General features: G+C 40.7%; 1 protein-coding gene and 2 pseudogenes across 1 annotated transcript; all 3 read left to right on the forward strand.

The window, feature by feature from the left end:
• The first annotated feature begins 11911 nt into the window (after positions 1-11911).
• On the forward strand, positions 11912-14059 carry NANOGNB (NANOG neighbor homeobox). Its single transcript, XM_029955760.1, has 3 exons — positions 11912-12087; positions 12200-12279; positions 13764-14059. Exons 1-3 carry the CDS (start codon positions 11938-11940, stop codon positions 13768-13770), a joined length of 237 nt encoding a protein of 78 aa, XP_029811620.1. The 5' UTR covers positions 11912-11937; the 3' UTR covers positions 13771-14059.
• Positions 12611-12998, forward strand: LOC115305491 (annotated as a pseudogene).
• A 221-nt stretch (positions 14060-14280) lies between the features above and the next one.
• LOC115305316 lies at positions 14281-14935 on the forward strand (annotated as a pseudogene).
• The last annotated feature ends 195 nt before the right edge of the window (positions 14936-15130 follow it).

Raw genomic sequence — 15130 nt, forward strand, 5'->3', positions numbered from 1 at the left:
TATCTCTTGCATATAGTACCTAAGAGAAAAATTGCTGGGTCATCTGGTATCTGTATGTTTCACTTTTAGAGAAAGTTTGTTCTGCCTCTATTTAGATGTTCATGTGGGTTTTTTTTACCTCTATTCTACTGACACATTACACTGATGGATTTTCATAATATCAAACCAACCTCACGTTTCTGCGATAAATCCCACTTGGTCACAGGGTATAATCCTTTTTATACATTGCTGGCTTTGAATTGCCAGCATTTTGTTGAAGATTTTTTACTCTTGATATTCATGAAGTTTGTTAATCAAGAGTTTCTTGAAATATCGCCGTCTGGTTTTGGCATCAGGGTAATCTCTATCAGTTGACTTAAAGTAGGTAAGATTATCCTACCATAATCTTAAGCCTGAGTAAATCTAATTCAGCTTAATTCAATCAATTAAGGGTTGTTTTGGGGTTTTTTTTAGTGTTTATAGAGGAGGGGGAGCAGAAAGAGACAGAATCAACACATGGCTCAATCTCACCAACTGGCCGATCACTTCCTGAGCCCAAATCAAGAGTTGGATGCTCAACCAACCGAGCTATCTGGAGGCCCCAATCAATTAAGGCTTTAAGAATACAGGCAACCGGGTGCCAGGGTGGCTCAGTCGGCTAAGTGTCCGGCTTTGGCTCAGGTCATGATCTCACAGTTTATGGGTTGGAGCCCTGCGTCGGGCTCTGTGCTGACAGCTCAGAGCCTGGAGCCTGCTTCAGATTCTGTGTCTCCCTCTCTCTCTCTGACACTCTCCTGCTCACACTGTCTCTCTCTCTCTCTCTCTCTCTCTCTCTCTCTCTCTCAAAAATAAATAAACATTAAAAAAAAGAGAGAGATTAAGTACAGACTGAGGTTCCCTGAAGGGAACAAATTCTGCCTGTGGAGAGCTGCTTCTGATGACTGTTCTGACAGCTGTCCTAAGGATTTCAGACTTGCCTGGACAGTTCCCACCACCGTGCAAGCCAACTCCTTGTAATAAATCTCTTAATACAGATCTCCTACTGTAACAAAGGGTAATTAATACTGGCCTCGTAGACCTCAAAGAATGAGTTGGGAAGGGTTCCTTTCTCTTTTGTTTTTTGGGGAAGTTTGTGAAGTATTTAATTATTATTTAAATGTTGGTATTTCCCTGGTGAAACCATTTGATTATGTGAACATGTATAAGATCTGTTCTTTTATCCAAGAAATCTGTTCTACTTTATGTGTTAATTTGAAGTAGTTCTTTTATTTCAAATATACCTGGAACATCTTTCCATGTTAGTATTTTTTTTTATCTACTTGTTATTTTTTCGTTGCTGCATTATATTCCATAGTATAATACATGAGTACTTTATTGTTGTTGTTTTGGTTTTGGTTTTTTTTTAGTTTGGCAGATCAGAGTTTAAATCCTAACCAGCAGTGCAAGTTTGGACTGCTCCTATCAGCTATCTATCGATCAATTGATCAATCATCTATCTATTGGTATATTGATCTATCATTTATCTATTGATATATCATCTGTCAGTCAATCATCTATCTATTGATCTACCTATCCATTGATCTATCATCTATGTATGTATCTATAGATCTATTGATTTATCATCTAGGTATCTATCATTTATTGATCTACTGATCTATCAATCTATCTATCATCTATCTGCGGGACTACAATAGAACTGTGGATAAAAGTTGGGATTTATGTGCTTGTGTTCTTTCAGTGGTGCTCACCTGATCCACATGCCCTTGCATGATATCAGGTCTTCTGTTTTTGTTTTCTTTGTTCCATCTCCCCTTAGATAAACCTTGATTTTGGAATTTTGTTGAGGAAAAGCAAATGAAAACACAACAACACACAAATCTCCATGATTTTACTAGCCTGGCCATAGCATTCCCTATTGCAGCCATTTGTAGTCAGGAATCCTCAGTGAAAAGTAAAATTTTTCTAACAGTTATGGATTTTAGGGGCTCCTGGCTGGCTCAGTCAGTAGAGCATGTGACTCTTAATCTCAGGATCATGAGTTCAAGCCCCACCTTGGGCATGGAGCCTACTTAAAAATTAAAATGGATTAATTATTATGATTTTAGCAATAACAGAGTATAAGTTTGACCACAGCAGAGCTGAAGTTAAATGGGAAGAGAGGCTTTATTATATAAAGAACATATTATCTTCTGAATCAGAAACAGAGAATGAGTGTGCGCCTGTTATTTTTTTTTTCCTGCCTACCAGTGGCTGGCAGTTGAAATTAAGCAGGCTGTGTACTCTACTTAATTAGAGAAGGCAGAGACCATCTAAAGATAACAAGTCAGTTAAGAGTCCGACTTCGGCTCAGGTCAGGATCTCACAGTTTGTGGGTTGAGCCCTGTGTCAGACTCTGTGCTGACAGCTAGCTCAGAGCCTGGAGGCTGTCTTCGGATTCTGTGTCTCCCTCTCTCTCTGACTCTCCCCTGCTCATGCTGTCTCTCTCTCAAAACTAAATAAAACATTAAAAAATTGTTTTTTAAAGAGGACAAGATCCAGCCAATTGTAGATTACAAGAGAATTTAGGGCCACTGATTTCAGATTTGTTTTAATCTAGAAATTTGAATTTTGAGGTTGAATCTCTTGGTTGTTTTTTTTTTTTTTTAAGATTTTATTTTTAAGTAATCACTATACCCAACATGGGGCTCAAACTCACAACCTCAAGATCAAGAGTCATATGTTCTACAACTAAGCCAGCCAGGCACCCCGAATCTTAATTTTTTGAATCGTGACCACACAGTCAAAATTTTATTTAAAAAAATACTTCACAGGGTGCCTGGCCAACTGAGTTGGTACAGCGTACAACATTTGATCTTGAGGTCATGAGTCTGGGCTCCACATTGGGGACAGAGTTTACTTAAAAGAATAAACAAAGAGGGCATTAAAAAAATAACAGAGTAGTCATCTGAATCAGATTTTATAAGATCATCTGATCCAGTAGATTTGGCATAGGGCTTAGGACACCTAAAATCATTGTTTCTTTATATGTAAGAGTTACCTAAAAATCCTCAATTTAAAAAAATATGTGAACCAGTAAGACTATTGCATAAATGAGGGGCACCTGGGTGGCTCAGTCGGCTAAGCATCTGACTTTTTAACTTTATTTATTTTGGGAGAGAGAGAAAAAAGGGCAGAGAAAGAGGGGGTGAAAGAATCCCAGGCAGGCTCTGCACCGTGAGCACAGAGCCCAATGTGGGGCTCAAACCCATGAACCGTGAGATCATGACCTGAGCCAAAACCAAGAGTCAGACACTCAAATGACTGAACCACCCAGGCGCACCCTGCACATTTCTTTTCTTAATATAAAGTAATTAAGTTTCCATATATGAAAGCTGGTGTTTGGGAAGTAAAAGGGCAAAGGGTAGCCCAGGATACCAGCAATGGAAGATGTCGAGAGCAGAAATGATCCAGGATATGCAACAACGGCTGTACCACCAAGTACACATACCTCATCCATATCACCCAAGCATAGAGACCTGTAAATATCTATCACTTTCAACAATAAAAGCAAATGTTTATTGAATTCTTAGCCTTGGTACTGTGTTTAGCACTCTTGGACCTCACAACAATCATGAGGGGTCTATTTTCAGCCAAGGAGATGAAATACAGAGAGGAATAGTCGATTGTTCACAGTCACAAGATCATTAATTGCAAAACTAAAGCCAAGTAAACTCTGAGTTGAATAGTGCCCTCCAGGATGGATATGGGGTTGTTTGGAAATTGGAGGCCTGGAGGAATGGGAAACACAAGTGTTGAAACCAGTGTTAGGGGCTTCTGGGAGAAAAACGATAAAAGTTTTGTTTGCTAAATTATAATGCATAAATTAAAACGGCCTCCTAAATCTTCAAGGAAATGTTTACTGTCTCTTGTGAATTAACAAAGGATAAAATTGTATATCACTGTGTTTGCTTGAGAGATCAAACTGTGGGAAAACCACACATTCAAATACGTTGAAATCGGGAGCGAATGCAACCAATCCTGTACTAGTGATTGCTGAAATTTTAGTCATAAAAAAAGTCTTTGTATTTTATTTATTGGTCTGTTTTTGTAGCAAGCATGTTACTTGGAAACATTTTTATTATCTACTAATTTCTTTTTATTGTCTATATTTTAAGCAAAAACAGAGCAATGAGGTTAAGTTGTGAATTCTGTAAGTTTAATGGTATTTTTTTTTCAAATTAAAAACATTCTGGGGGTGCCTGGGTGGCTCAATTGGTTAAGCATCCAACTTTGGCTCTCGTGGTTTGTGAGTTCAAGCCCCACGTTGGGCTCTGTGCTGACACCTCAGAGCCTGGAGCCTATGTCTCCCTCTCTCTCTGCCCCTCCCCACTTCATGCTTTATGTCTCTCTCTTTCTCTCTCAAGAATGAACAAGCATTTTTTTAATTTTTAAAGAAATATTCTGAAAAATAGCAAGTGCAGTCATTTACATACAAGAGCTTTTGCGTGATTCCTACAATATGCTTTTTATCTCTTTCAGGACTTCTCTTAGATAAAACTGTCTGGTGCTGAGAATTGTTTTATCTCTAAACCTCAAGCAAAGCATCTAGGAGAGAAAACAGTCATGGACCTACATCAGCAAGCTCATGACAACTTCACAAAATCAACAAGTTGGAGTAAGTGCACATTAAGTAGAAATCAAATAATAAGCAAATTTGTTATTCCTTATCATTTATTCCATTCCTAATCATTCTTGTTCCTAGAAGTAAATCATAGAAAGTCATTACTGGAGTGCCTGGATGGCTCAGTCGGTTAGGCGTCAGACTCTTGATTCAGCTCAGGTTCCCACGGTACGTGTGTTCGAGCCCCATAGCAGGCTCTGTGCTGACAGTGAGGAGCCTCCTGGGGATTCTCTCTCTCCTCTGCCCCTTCCCCACTGGCTGGAGCATGCACTCTCACTAAATAAAATAAGTAAGGCCACACAGTCACATCTAGTTCACAGAATCCCTGGATTGGCTTGAACTGCAATGTGATTCATCTGTGGAGGAGGATGATATTCATGGCAGGAGCTTCAAAGACAATGTGAGTTTAATACTACAATCTTTAGCCCAACATGCACAATATATGGATGACCTGCAATATCTCTGGGGCACAAAGACACACGCAAAAGACTTCCATAACCCAGATGCTCCTCAGTGTGCGGTGTTCCATGGAATTATTAACATGGTAGTTGCACTAATTCATTTAAACATACATTCCTTTTGCACGAGGGAATATACGGCATAAAACGCAAAAGTCCCCCATTCACTGGATGTTTTCTTTATTCCTCTTTGTTTCTTTGTTTTTAATTTCTTTTTAATTTAATTTTAAGTAAAACTCTATGTCAAATGTGGGGCTCAAACTCACAACCCCGAAATCAAGAGTCCCCTGCTTGGAGCACCTGGGTGGCTTGATCAGTTACGCTTCCGACTTCAGCTAAGGGCATATCTCACTGTTTGTGGGCTCTGTGCGGCAGCTCAGAGCCTGGAGCCTACTTCAGATTCTGTGTCTTCTTTGCTCTCTGTCCCTCCCCCACTCGTACTCTGTCTCTCCCTCATCAAAAATAAGTAAACATTAAATGCGGGGGACCAGCCCACGCACCACTGTCTAAGGGTAGGGGGTTGGTGTCAGCGCAGTATCTATAAGAAAGAACACAGACAAAGTGAATGGCAGCAAGATTGCACTTTACTGCGATGCTTAGTGTCTTATATGCCAGAGGTGATTATATCATTCTTCTACTGATTACATTGTTTATAATTTTAAGGTTTTGGGTGAGAATCACATGTTCCAGAAAAGATTATTATTTTCACGGAAGAGAAAACAGAAAATCAAAAACAGGAACGAAGTACAATACAGAAGATCAAAAAACATAATTCATCACTCAAAATACATCAGCGGGGGTCTTGTTCTACGTATATAGTATAGTATTAACCGAAGCTTAAGAAAAGGTCATTTTTCTTTAAAGGTTTGAACAATAGTCTGTGGGTAAGGTGCCCCTGACCAGGAAGGGAGTTTCAAAGAATCTTGCTCATATACCGAGACCATACTTAACAAAGTACTTGTGTAATAGGGAAACTCTTCCAGTCTCTGACCCATTCTGATCAAGAGGTCAAGCGCACATTTTCTTGAAAAAAGGAAAGCAGGGTCCCACGAGCCATGTGGCACTGTACACTCAGTCTCCCAGGAGAGTGACTCAATCCCGATCCTCAGCTGAGGGACCCCACTGCACCAGGGGCGCACTTTCCAGACAAGCTGGAGATACGTGCCTTCCTCTTGGTGACTTGCAGCGGGACAGGCCTTTGGGCTGGATGCGCCCCTGCAATTAAAAATTTTAAGAGTCCCATGCTCTACCAACTGAGCCAGCCAGGTGCCCTCATTCCTCTTTAAATTATATGGATAGTTCCTGTTAAATTATATGGATATCATTCAAATTCTCCTTCCATACCTGTACAGTCATGTATGTACATAATTTTACATACATGGGAATATACTAAAAAATGTATAATTTGCATAGTATTTCATATATAAAATAGAGGTATAACATATAGGCATATATACAAAATATAGGTATAAAATGCTTCAGCATTCATGGGACGCCTGCGTGGCTCAGTTGGTTAAGCATCAACTCTCAGTTCTGAGTCAGGTCATGACTGCACGGTTCTTGAGTTCAAGCCCCACATCAGGCTGGGCGCTGACAGCATGGAGCCTGCTTGGGCTTCTCTCTCTCTGTCCCTCCCCTGTTTGTGCTCTCTCTCTCTCTTTCTCTCTCTCAAAATAAATAAAAAATACTTCACCGTTTTTCCATTGATGAACCTTAGTTTAAAAAAAATTCCATTACTGGGGTGTCCAGCTGGCTCAGACAGCAGAGAATGTGACTCTTGATCTTGGGATTGTGAATTTGATCCCTACTTTGGGTGGAAAGATTACTCAAAAATTTAAACATCTTAAAAAAAAATAACATTGCCTCTAATAAACAATCCTTTTACAATAAGGATGTTACAATAAACATCCTTTTATATACAAATTTGTGCTAAGGAGCAAGTATTTCTTGAATTTGCTGGATCAAAGTCTGTACCTTTTACACCTTGTCAGGTACTTCCAAATTACCTTCAGAAAGGTTTGTACTGGCTTGGACTCTCACAAATAGGGTGTAACAGAGGTCATTTGAATATATGTTTTTCTCAAGTAGTTTTAGGAATAACTTAATTCCAATCAAAGTAAAAAAGATGAGCAAATGATTAATAGTTGATTTAGGTTTTTAACTATTACCATATAAAAAGGGAGGCCAGGGGCACCTGGGTGGCTCAGTTGATTGAGTGTCCAACTTCAGCTCAGGTCATGATCTTGCAATTCATGAGTTTGAGCTCTGCATCAGGCTCACTGACTGGAGCCTGCTTTGGATTTTCTGTCTCCCTCTTTCTTTGTCCCTCCCCCACTGTGCTCTCTCTCTCTCAAAAATAAATAAAACATTAAAAAATATGTAGTGCTTGAAATATGCAAAAACATATTTGATACACACTTAATTTATAAGGAAATCAATGACATGAACATGCAAATAAAAACATCTTATAAGATATAAAACTTTATATTAATATACACCATGTATTAAATAATGTAGTAACATAGCATTTACCAGTATAAGTATAGCATCATCCATACATTTCATCTACTTATATGTATGCTGCCTCTATCCTATGCTGTTTTTCCAACCATCTTCCTGAATTACATACACTATTGCCTTAGTTTTATAAATTACTGTGTACTTTGGGACTCGTTGTTTTTACACAAAATATGTTTGTAAAATTAACTGTAGTTTAGGGGCGCCTGGGTGGCTCAGTCGGTTAACCGTCCAGCTTTGGCTTAGGTCATGATCTCACGGTTCATGGGTTCGAACCCCGCATCAGGCTCTGCGCTGACAGCTCGGAGCCTAGAGCCTGCTTCAGATTCTGTGTCTCCCTCTCTCTCTAACCCTCCCTTGTTCGTGCTGTCTCTCTGTCTCTCAAAAATAAATAAAATTAACTGTAGTTTAATGTAGCTTTAATGCATTAACTTCATTTTGACAATGGACATTGGATTATTTCTACTTCTGTTTTTTCAGCCAATGCTATTCCACTTTTTTTTTTTTTTAAGATTTTATTTTTAAGTAATCTCTACGCCCACCATGGGCTCGAACCACAAAATCAAGAGTCCCAGGTTCTACTGACTGAGCCAGCCAGGTGCCCCTGTTACATTCTTATTCACATTTCCTGATGCACATCTGCAAGTGATTCTCTATGTAGATACCAAGGAAAAGAGAATGTATAATTTTCTTTCTTTTTTTTTTTAAATGTTTTAGTTTTGAGAGAGAGAGACAGAACATGATCAGGGAAGGGGGCAGAGACCACAGAATCTAAAGCAGGCTCTAGGCTCTGAGCTGTCAGAACAGAGCCCTTTGTGGGGCTTGAACTCCCAAACTGCAAGATCATGACCTGAGCTGAAGTTGGACACTCAACTGACTGAGCCACCCAGGCACCCTGAGAATGTATAATTTTCTAAGAATGTGTTAACTTGTTTTCTAAACAACTTGAATTGATTTACACACTTCCACCAAAAATATAAAAATGTTCTTTTAAAAAAGTTTTCAGGGGGCGCCTGTGTGGCTCAGTCAGTAGAGCGTCCTGATTCAGCTCAGATCATGATCTCATAGTTCGTGGATTTGAGCCCTGCATCGGGCTCTGTGCTGACAGCTAGCTCAGAGCCTGGAGCCTGTCTTCAGTGTCTGTGTTTCCCTTCTCCCTCTTTCTCTGACCCTTCCCTGCTCATGCTGTCTCTCTCTCTCTCTCTCAAAAGTAATAAAAATGTAAAAAAAAAAAAAAGTCTTCAGGGGTACCTGGGTGGCCCAGTTGGTTAAGCACCAACTTCACAGTTCATGTAATGATCTTGCGGGTCATGAGTTCGAGCCCCACGTTGGGCTCTGTGCTGACAGCTCAGAGCCTGGAGCCTGCTTCAGATTCTGTGTCTCCCTCCCTCTGCCCCTCCCTCATTTGCTCTCTGTTTCTCTCTCTCTGTCTCAAAAATGCATAAACATTAAGGAAAATTTTTTAAGTTTTTGTCAACCTACCACTAACACTTGGTATTATTAGATATCTTCCTTTCTGTGTCTCCTGCAGGAACAAAATGACATTTCATTTTTATCTTCATCTTAATTACTACTGAGGTTAAAGTTCTTTCTAAAATATTGGCCACTGAGAGCTATTCTCACTCTTGTCCCCACTCCACTTTTTTTTTTTTTGGATTGTTTTTCTTTTATTTATTGATTAATGGGAATTCTCAGTATATTATAGATACCAATAATTTATCAGTATCCTGTCCCAGACATTTTCCCTTGATTTCTGGCTTTCTCTTCACTTTACTTATGGGATCTTTGGTAACTAGCAGTTTCAATTTTAATATAAATTTTATCAACCCTTTCTAGCAGTATTTATTAAATAGCTTATTATGATCTATAATTCTCCTCTATCATGAATCAACTTTTCATTATATCCATGGATCTGTTTCTAGACTCTCTTTCAGTTCCTGTAGTTAATTGGTCCAACTGTACAACACTACTTTATTGTCTTCATTACTACTGCTTTACAGGCTGCCTGGGTGGCTCAGTCAGTGGAGCATGTGACTCTTGACCTTGGGGTTGTGAGTTCAAGCCCCACGTTGGTCATGGACCCTACTTAAAATTAATTACTACTTCTTTCTATTAAGTTCTTAATTATGTTCCTTTTCTTATATGCCTTGGTTATTTTTTTAAATCAACAAAATAAAAATAAATATATTTATTTATCTGAGAGGGTGTACAAGTGAAGGAGCAGCAGAGAGAGAGAGGAGAGAGAGAACCCCAAGCAGGCTCCATACTACCAGCACAGAGACCAATCTAGGGCTGAAACTCATGAACCATGAGATCATGACCTGAGCCAAAAATCAGGCACTTCTAGAACATGTAACTTTTTTTTTTTTTTTATGTCTTTTATTTGTTTTTGAGAGACAGAGACAGTGCGAGCAAGGGAGGGTCAGAGAGAGGGAGACCCAGAATCTGAAGCAGGCTCCAGACTCTGAGCTAGCCATCAGCACAGAGCCCAACGCAGGGCTTGAACCCACAAACCGTGAGATCATGACCTGAGCCAAAGCCAGCCGTTCAACCAACTGAGCCACCCAGGTGCCCCTAGAACATGCAACTCTTGATCACAAGGTCATGAGTTCAAGCCCCACATTGAATGTAGAGCTTACTTAAAATAATCATAATCATTGGGGCACCTGGGTGGGCTAAGTGTCCAACTTTGGCTCACATCATGATCTCATGGTTGGTGGGTTTGAGCCCCGTGTCCGGCTCTGTGCTGACAGCTCAGAGCCTGGAGCCTGCTTCAGATTCTGTCTCCTTCTGTCTCTGCCCCTCTCCACTCATGCTCTGTCTCACTCTATCTCTCAAAAATAAGTAAATGTAAAAAAAAAAGGTTTTTAGGGGCGCCTGGTGGCTCAGTCGGTTGGGTGTCCGGCTTCGGCTCAGGTCATGATCTCACAGTTCGTGGGATCGAGCCCCGCATCGGGCTCTGTGCTGACAGCTCAGAGCCTGGAGCCTGATTCAGATTCTGTGTCTCCCTCTCTCTCTCTGATCCTCCCCTGCTAGCGCTATCTCTCTCTGCCTCTCAAAAATAAATAAAAAACATTTAAAAAAAAAGTTTTTTAATCATAATCATGATCATTATCAATAATAACAATCCTAGGAAAACCAAACCATATGACCATATTTCTAAAAACTATATTTTACCAAAATTCTCATAAGAGGAAATAAAAAAAACTGAATAGTCCTTTAAGTAAGGTAATTCATAACTTATTTATATCATGATAACTTACTTTTTAACGTAAAAATGGGAGGTTAATTTCAATACATAGCCCCTTTCCTTAATCAGTCTATATTTAAATCCAAAAGTAAATTATTAATTTTTTTAATGTTTATTCATTTTTGAGACACAGAGCATGAGTTGGGGAGGGTCAGAGAGAAAGAGACACAGACAGAATCTGAAGCAGGCTCTAGGCTCTGAGGTATAAGCACACAGTGTGATGCAGGTCTCAAACTCACAGACCATGAGATCATGATCTGAGCCAAAGTCAGACACTTAACCAACTGAGTTACCCAGGAGCCCCCAAAAGTAAATTACTTTTAAATTTAAAAATTTTGGGGGGTGCCTGGGTAGCTCAGTCGGTTAAGCCTCTGACTTTGGCTTAGGTCCTGATCTCATAGTTTATGGGTTCGAGCCCTGCGTTGGGCTCTGTGCTGACAACTAGCTCAGAGCCTGGAGCCTGTCTTCAGACCCTGTGACTCTTTCTCTGTCTGACCCTCCCTTGCTCATGCTCACTCACTCTCTCTCTCTCTCAAAAATAAATAAACACATTAAAAAATGAGAAAGAGAGACAGAGTGTGAACAGGGGAGGAGTAGAGAGAGGAGAAGACACAAAATCCAAAACAGGCTCCATGCTCTGAGCTGTCAGCACAGAGCCCGATGGGGGCCTCAAACTCACGAATGGAGAGATCATGACCTGAGCCAAAGTCGGGCGCTGAGCTATCCAGGCACCCCACAATGATTTTTTTAAATAAAAATCTCCACTGGTCTTGAGAACTTGCCTTTTTCTCTTAGTTTTTCCAACAATGTAATGTAATACTTCATGAAAATCAAATATATTCCCACACTGAGGAATGTTGACTATGATCTAAAAGTCAAATTTAGCTGCAGTTCAATTTTATTCCACAGATTTTGTGATACAGAAAGAACCAGCTGTGCTTTGTGATGGAAATCCAGAGCAATCAAATAAGAATCATAATCATGATGAAAGAAAGGGAAAGGAAAATTGGAAAGAAAGAGAAGAAGAAAAAGAAGAGGAAGTAGAAGAGAAACAGGAAGAGGACCAAGAAGAAATGGGAGAGGAAATTGAGGAACGGCCCCAGGAAAGATTAGTCAGTAAACCGCTCATGAACACTCTCTGGGCAACATTTAAGTTAAACAAATGCCCCACCATAGGAGACAACCAGTCACTTGCATTTGAATTTAACATGACAGTAAAACAGGTATGACAACATATTTTCTTTATTGACAGAGTCACCTGTTTAGTACTTTTACCCATGTAGGCCAATGTCCTTATTCCTTGATTCATCACTTCCCCACCTTATTTTTTTGCAGATAAACAAATGGTTTCGTAAAAAGAGGAAGAAATACAATAAAGTGATGTGCAAGCGGAAACTTAAGAAGAGACCTAAGAGGTAAGAATGGGTTATATGTAGAATACTTAGTTGTAAGGAAGTAAAAAAGGAATATACTGGGGCGCCTGGGTGGCTCAGTCAGTTGCGTGTCTGACTTCAGGTCAGATCATGATCTCGTGACCCATGAGTTTGAGCCCTGCATTGGGCTCTGTGCTGACAGCTCAGAGCCTGGAGCCTGCTTAAGAGTCTGTGTCTCCCTCTCTCTCTGACCCTCCCCGGCTCATGCTCTGTCTCTCAAAAATAAATAAACATTAAAAAAACATTTTTTTAAAGAAAAGAAAAAAGAATATATTGACTTTTAGAGACAGATTGTGTTCCCAGAGTTATTGGATATCCCATAAACTTTTTAATGTTCCACCATTCCCACTCGGTTCCGGCCAGAGGTTTGAATACTGAGTGTTGTGAGAGGTCAAATTGCTGTCAGATATGGCCTATGGGCGTGGGTATGAACATGATCATAATAAACTGGAACTTCCAGATTATAAACAAGGGAAGATAAAAGGCACTCCATTAGAAACTGTCTAGGAGAAGCTAGCTGAATGAGGGCTGAGGGATCCACTGGGCCACAATGAAACTTGGAGGTACATGGGTGGCTTTGCAATGTTTCCTTGGCTGGTGCATTATTAAGAGGACTCAAATAGGGATTTGCTGCATTTGTGGTGGCTGTAGGGGCTGACTACACGCTGGAGTCCCAGAATAAAGGTAAGAAGCATTACTGAAGATAATACCTGGAAGTATCTTAAAGGCTTCTGATCTGTTATAAAAATAAGATTTCTTCAATGTAGCCTACTCATTTGTGTGTTTTCCCTTAAAGAATACTACTAAGATTTAATAAAGTAAGAATACATGTTAAAAAAGGTGGCTCCGTCGGTTGAGCATCTGACTTCGGCTCAGGTCATGATCTCATAGTTCGTGAGTTTGAGTCCTGCATTAGGCTCTGTGCGGACAATTCAGAACCTGGTGCCTGCTCTGGATTCTGTGTTTCTCTCTCTCTCTCTCTCTGCCCCTCCCCTGCTCACACTCTGTCTCTGTCTCTGTCTCTCCAAGATAAAAAAAACATTAAAAAAAAATTTTTTTTAAACTAGGGAGAGTGCCTGGGTGGCTTAGTTGGTTAAGCATCTAATTCTTGGTTTCAGCTCAGGTTATGATCTCCAGTTTTCTGAGATCCTGCCCTGAGTTGGGCTCCGTGTTAACAACAGGGAGCCTGCTTGGGAGTCTCTCTCCCCTTCTCTCTGCCCCTCCCCTGCTCTCTTGTTCTCTCTCTCAAAATAAATAAGCTTAAAGAAAGAAAGAAACTTTTCAGGTTCCAGCCAGTGACACAAAGAACCATTGATTGGCCTATTTGTTATTCTTCCCAACACACAAAAATGCATATGCACACAACAGACAAGACACCATTTACCACGGAGTCATATTAGCAAATATACAACTACAGCCATTACATGTTTATTGAATTAATAATATTGTCTTTTTTTGTTCCTTAGGTGCTGAATGTTGATGACGCTTATCCTTTCTGTGTTACCTATTGGCAGGCAGAAGCTCATATGAGTGGAAAAACTTAAGAACAACATCAACATTTTTTGAAGCATTCGACCGGATTGTATATAGGATTTTTACGTATTATTTGTGTATATGTATATACACAATTTTAAATGTATTACTTCATTGATCATCACTCTAAACCACAAATGAGCAAACTGAACTGCTGAAGAATAATGTGATTTTATCAGGGCACCTGGGTGGCTCAGTGGGTTGAGCGTTGACTTCGGCTCAAGTCGTGATCTTGCTGATCGTGAGTTCAAGCCCCGTGTCAGGCTCTGTGCTGGCAGCTCAGAGCCTGGAGCCTGCTTCAGATTCTGTATCTCCCTTTCTCTCTGCCCCTCCCCTGCTCATGCTCTGTCTCTCTCTAAAAAATAAATAAACATTTAAAAAATATTTAGTGTGATTTCATCAACAAGTACCAGTCGCTCTCTTGGCCTTCGCCACACCACTGAAGTTGCCATGGGCCACTGACCCGCCCAGTGTTACTGGTATTGTAATAACAAGTCGTGTTTAAAGTCCCCTTTCTGCAGAGGTACCTCTGCTAAAATCCAAATCTTTGACCTGGAGGGTCAAAGTGGATGACTTCCCACCGTGAGGCCAAACAGTGTCAGATAAATACAAAGAGTTCCCCTCTGTGGCCCTGGGAGCGGCCCTTATTTCTGCCACCAAGGACATGGTGAAAAGCTGTGGCAGTGATCCCGACTTACCAATAAGCTGTTGCCTGCGCTGGGGCTGCTGGCAAACTCCAGACAAGTATGTTGGATGCTTTGGGGAAGTCCCAGGGCACAGTGGCCAGGGTCCACATTAGCCATGTCATCCTGTCCATCTGTACCAATCTACAGGGCAAGGAGCATGTGATTGAGGCCATATGAAGGGCCAAGTTCAAGTTCCCAGGCCACCAGAAGATCCACATTTCCAAGAAGTGGGACTTTACTAAGTTTAATGTGGATGCATTTGAAGACATGGTGGCTGGAAAGTGACTTATCCCAGATGGCTGTGGGTCACGTGCATTCCTAATTGTGGCCCCCTGAACAAATGGTGGGCTCAGCACTCTGAGAACTCCAGTAGCATTACCCCCTTCTTATTCATGCCCACCAATAAATCCTACTTCTGAAATGCCCAGAACTCGGGAGACCCCCCCAAAAAATGAACCACCAGAGTCCAGAGTCAAAGCCAAACAGCAAAGATCGTTTATTTCAGGTTCGAACCCGGACCTCTGCTCACTCCCAGCTGGTATAGCGGAGAGAGAGAGAGAGCCCCGTGCAGGCGGCTCACGTCCTTTTTATAGGCTGGCCCAAACAAGTCAGGG

Source organism: Suricata suricatta, chromosome 10, assembly GCF_006229205.1.
Source record: "Suricata suricatta isolate VVHF042 chromosome 10, meerkat_22Aug2017_6uvM2_HiC, whole genome shotgun sequence".
In the NCBI taxonomy this organism is placed as follows: Eukaryota; Metazoa; Chordata; class Mammalia; order Carnivora; family Herpestidae; genus Suricata; species Suricata suricatta.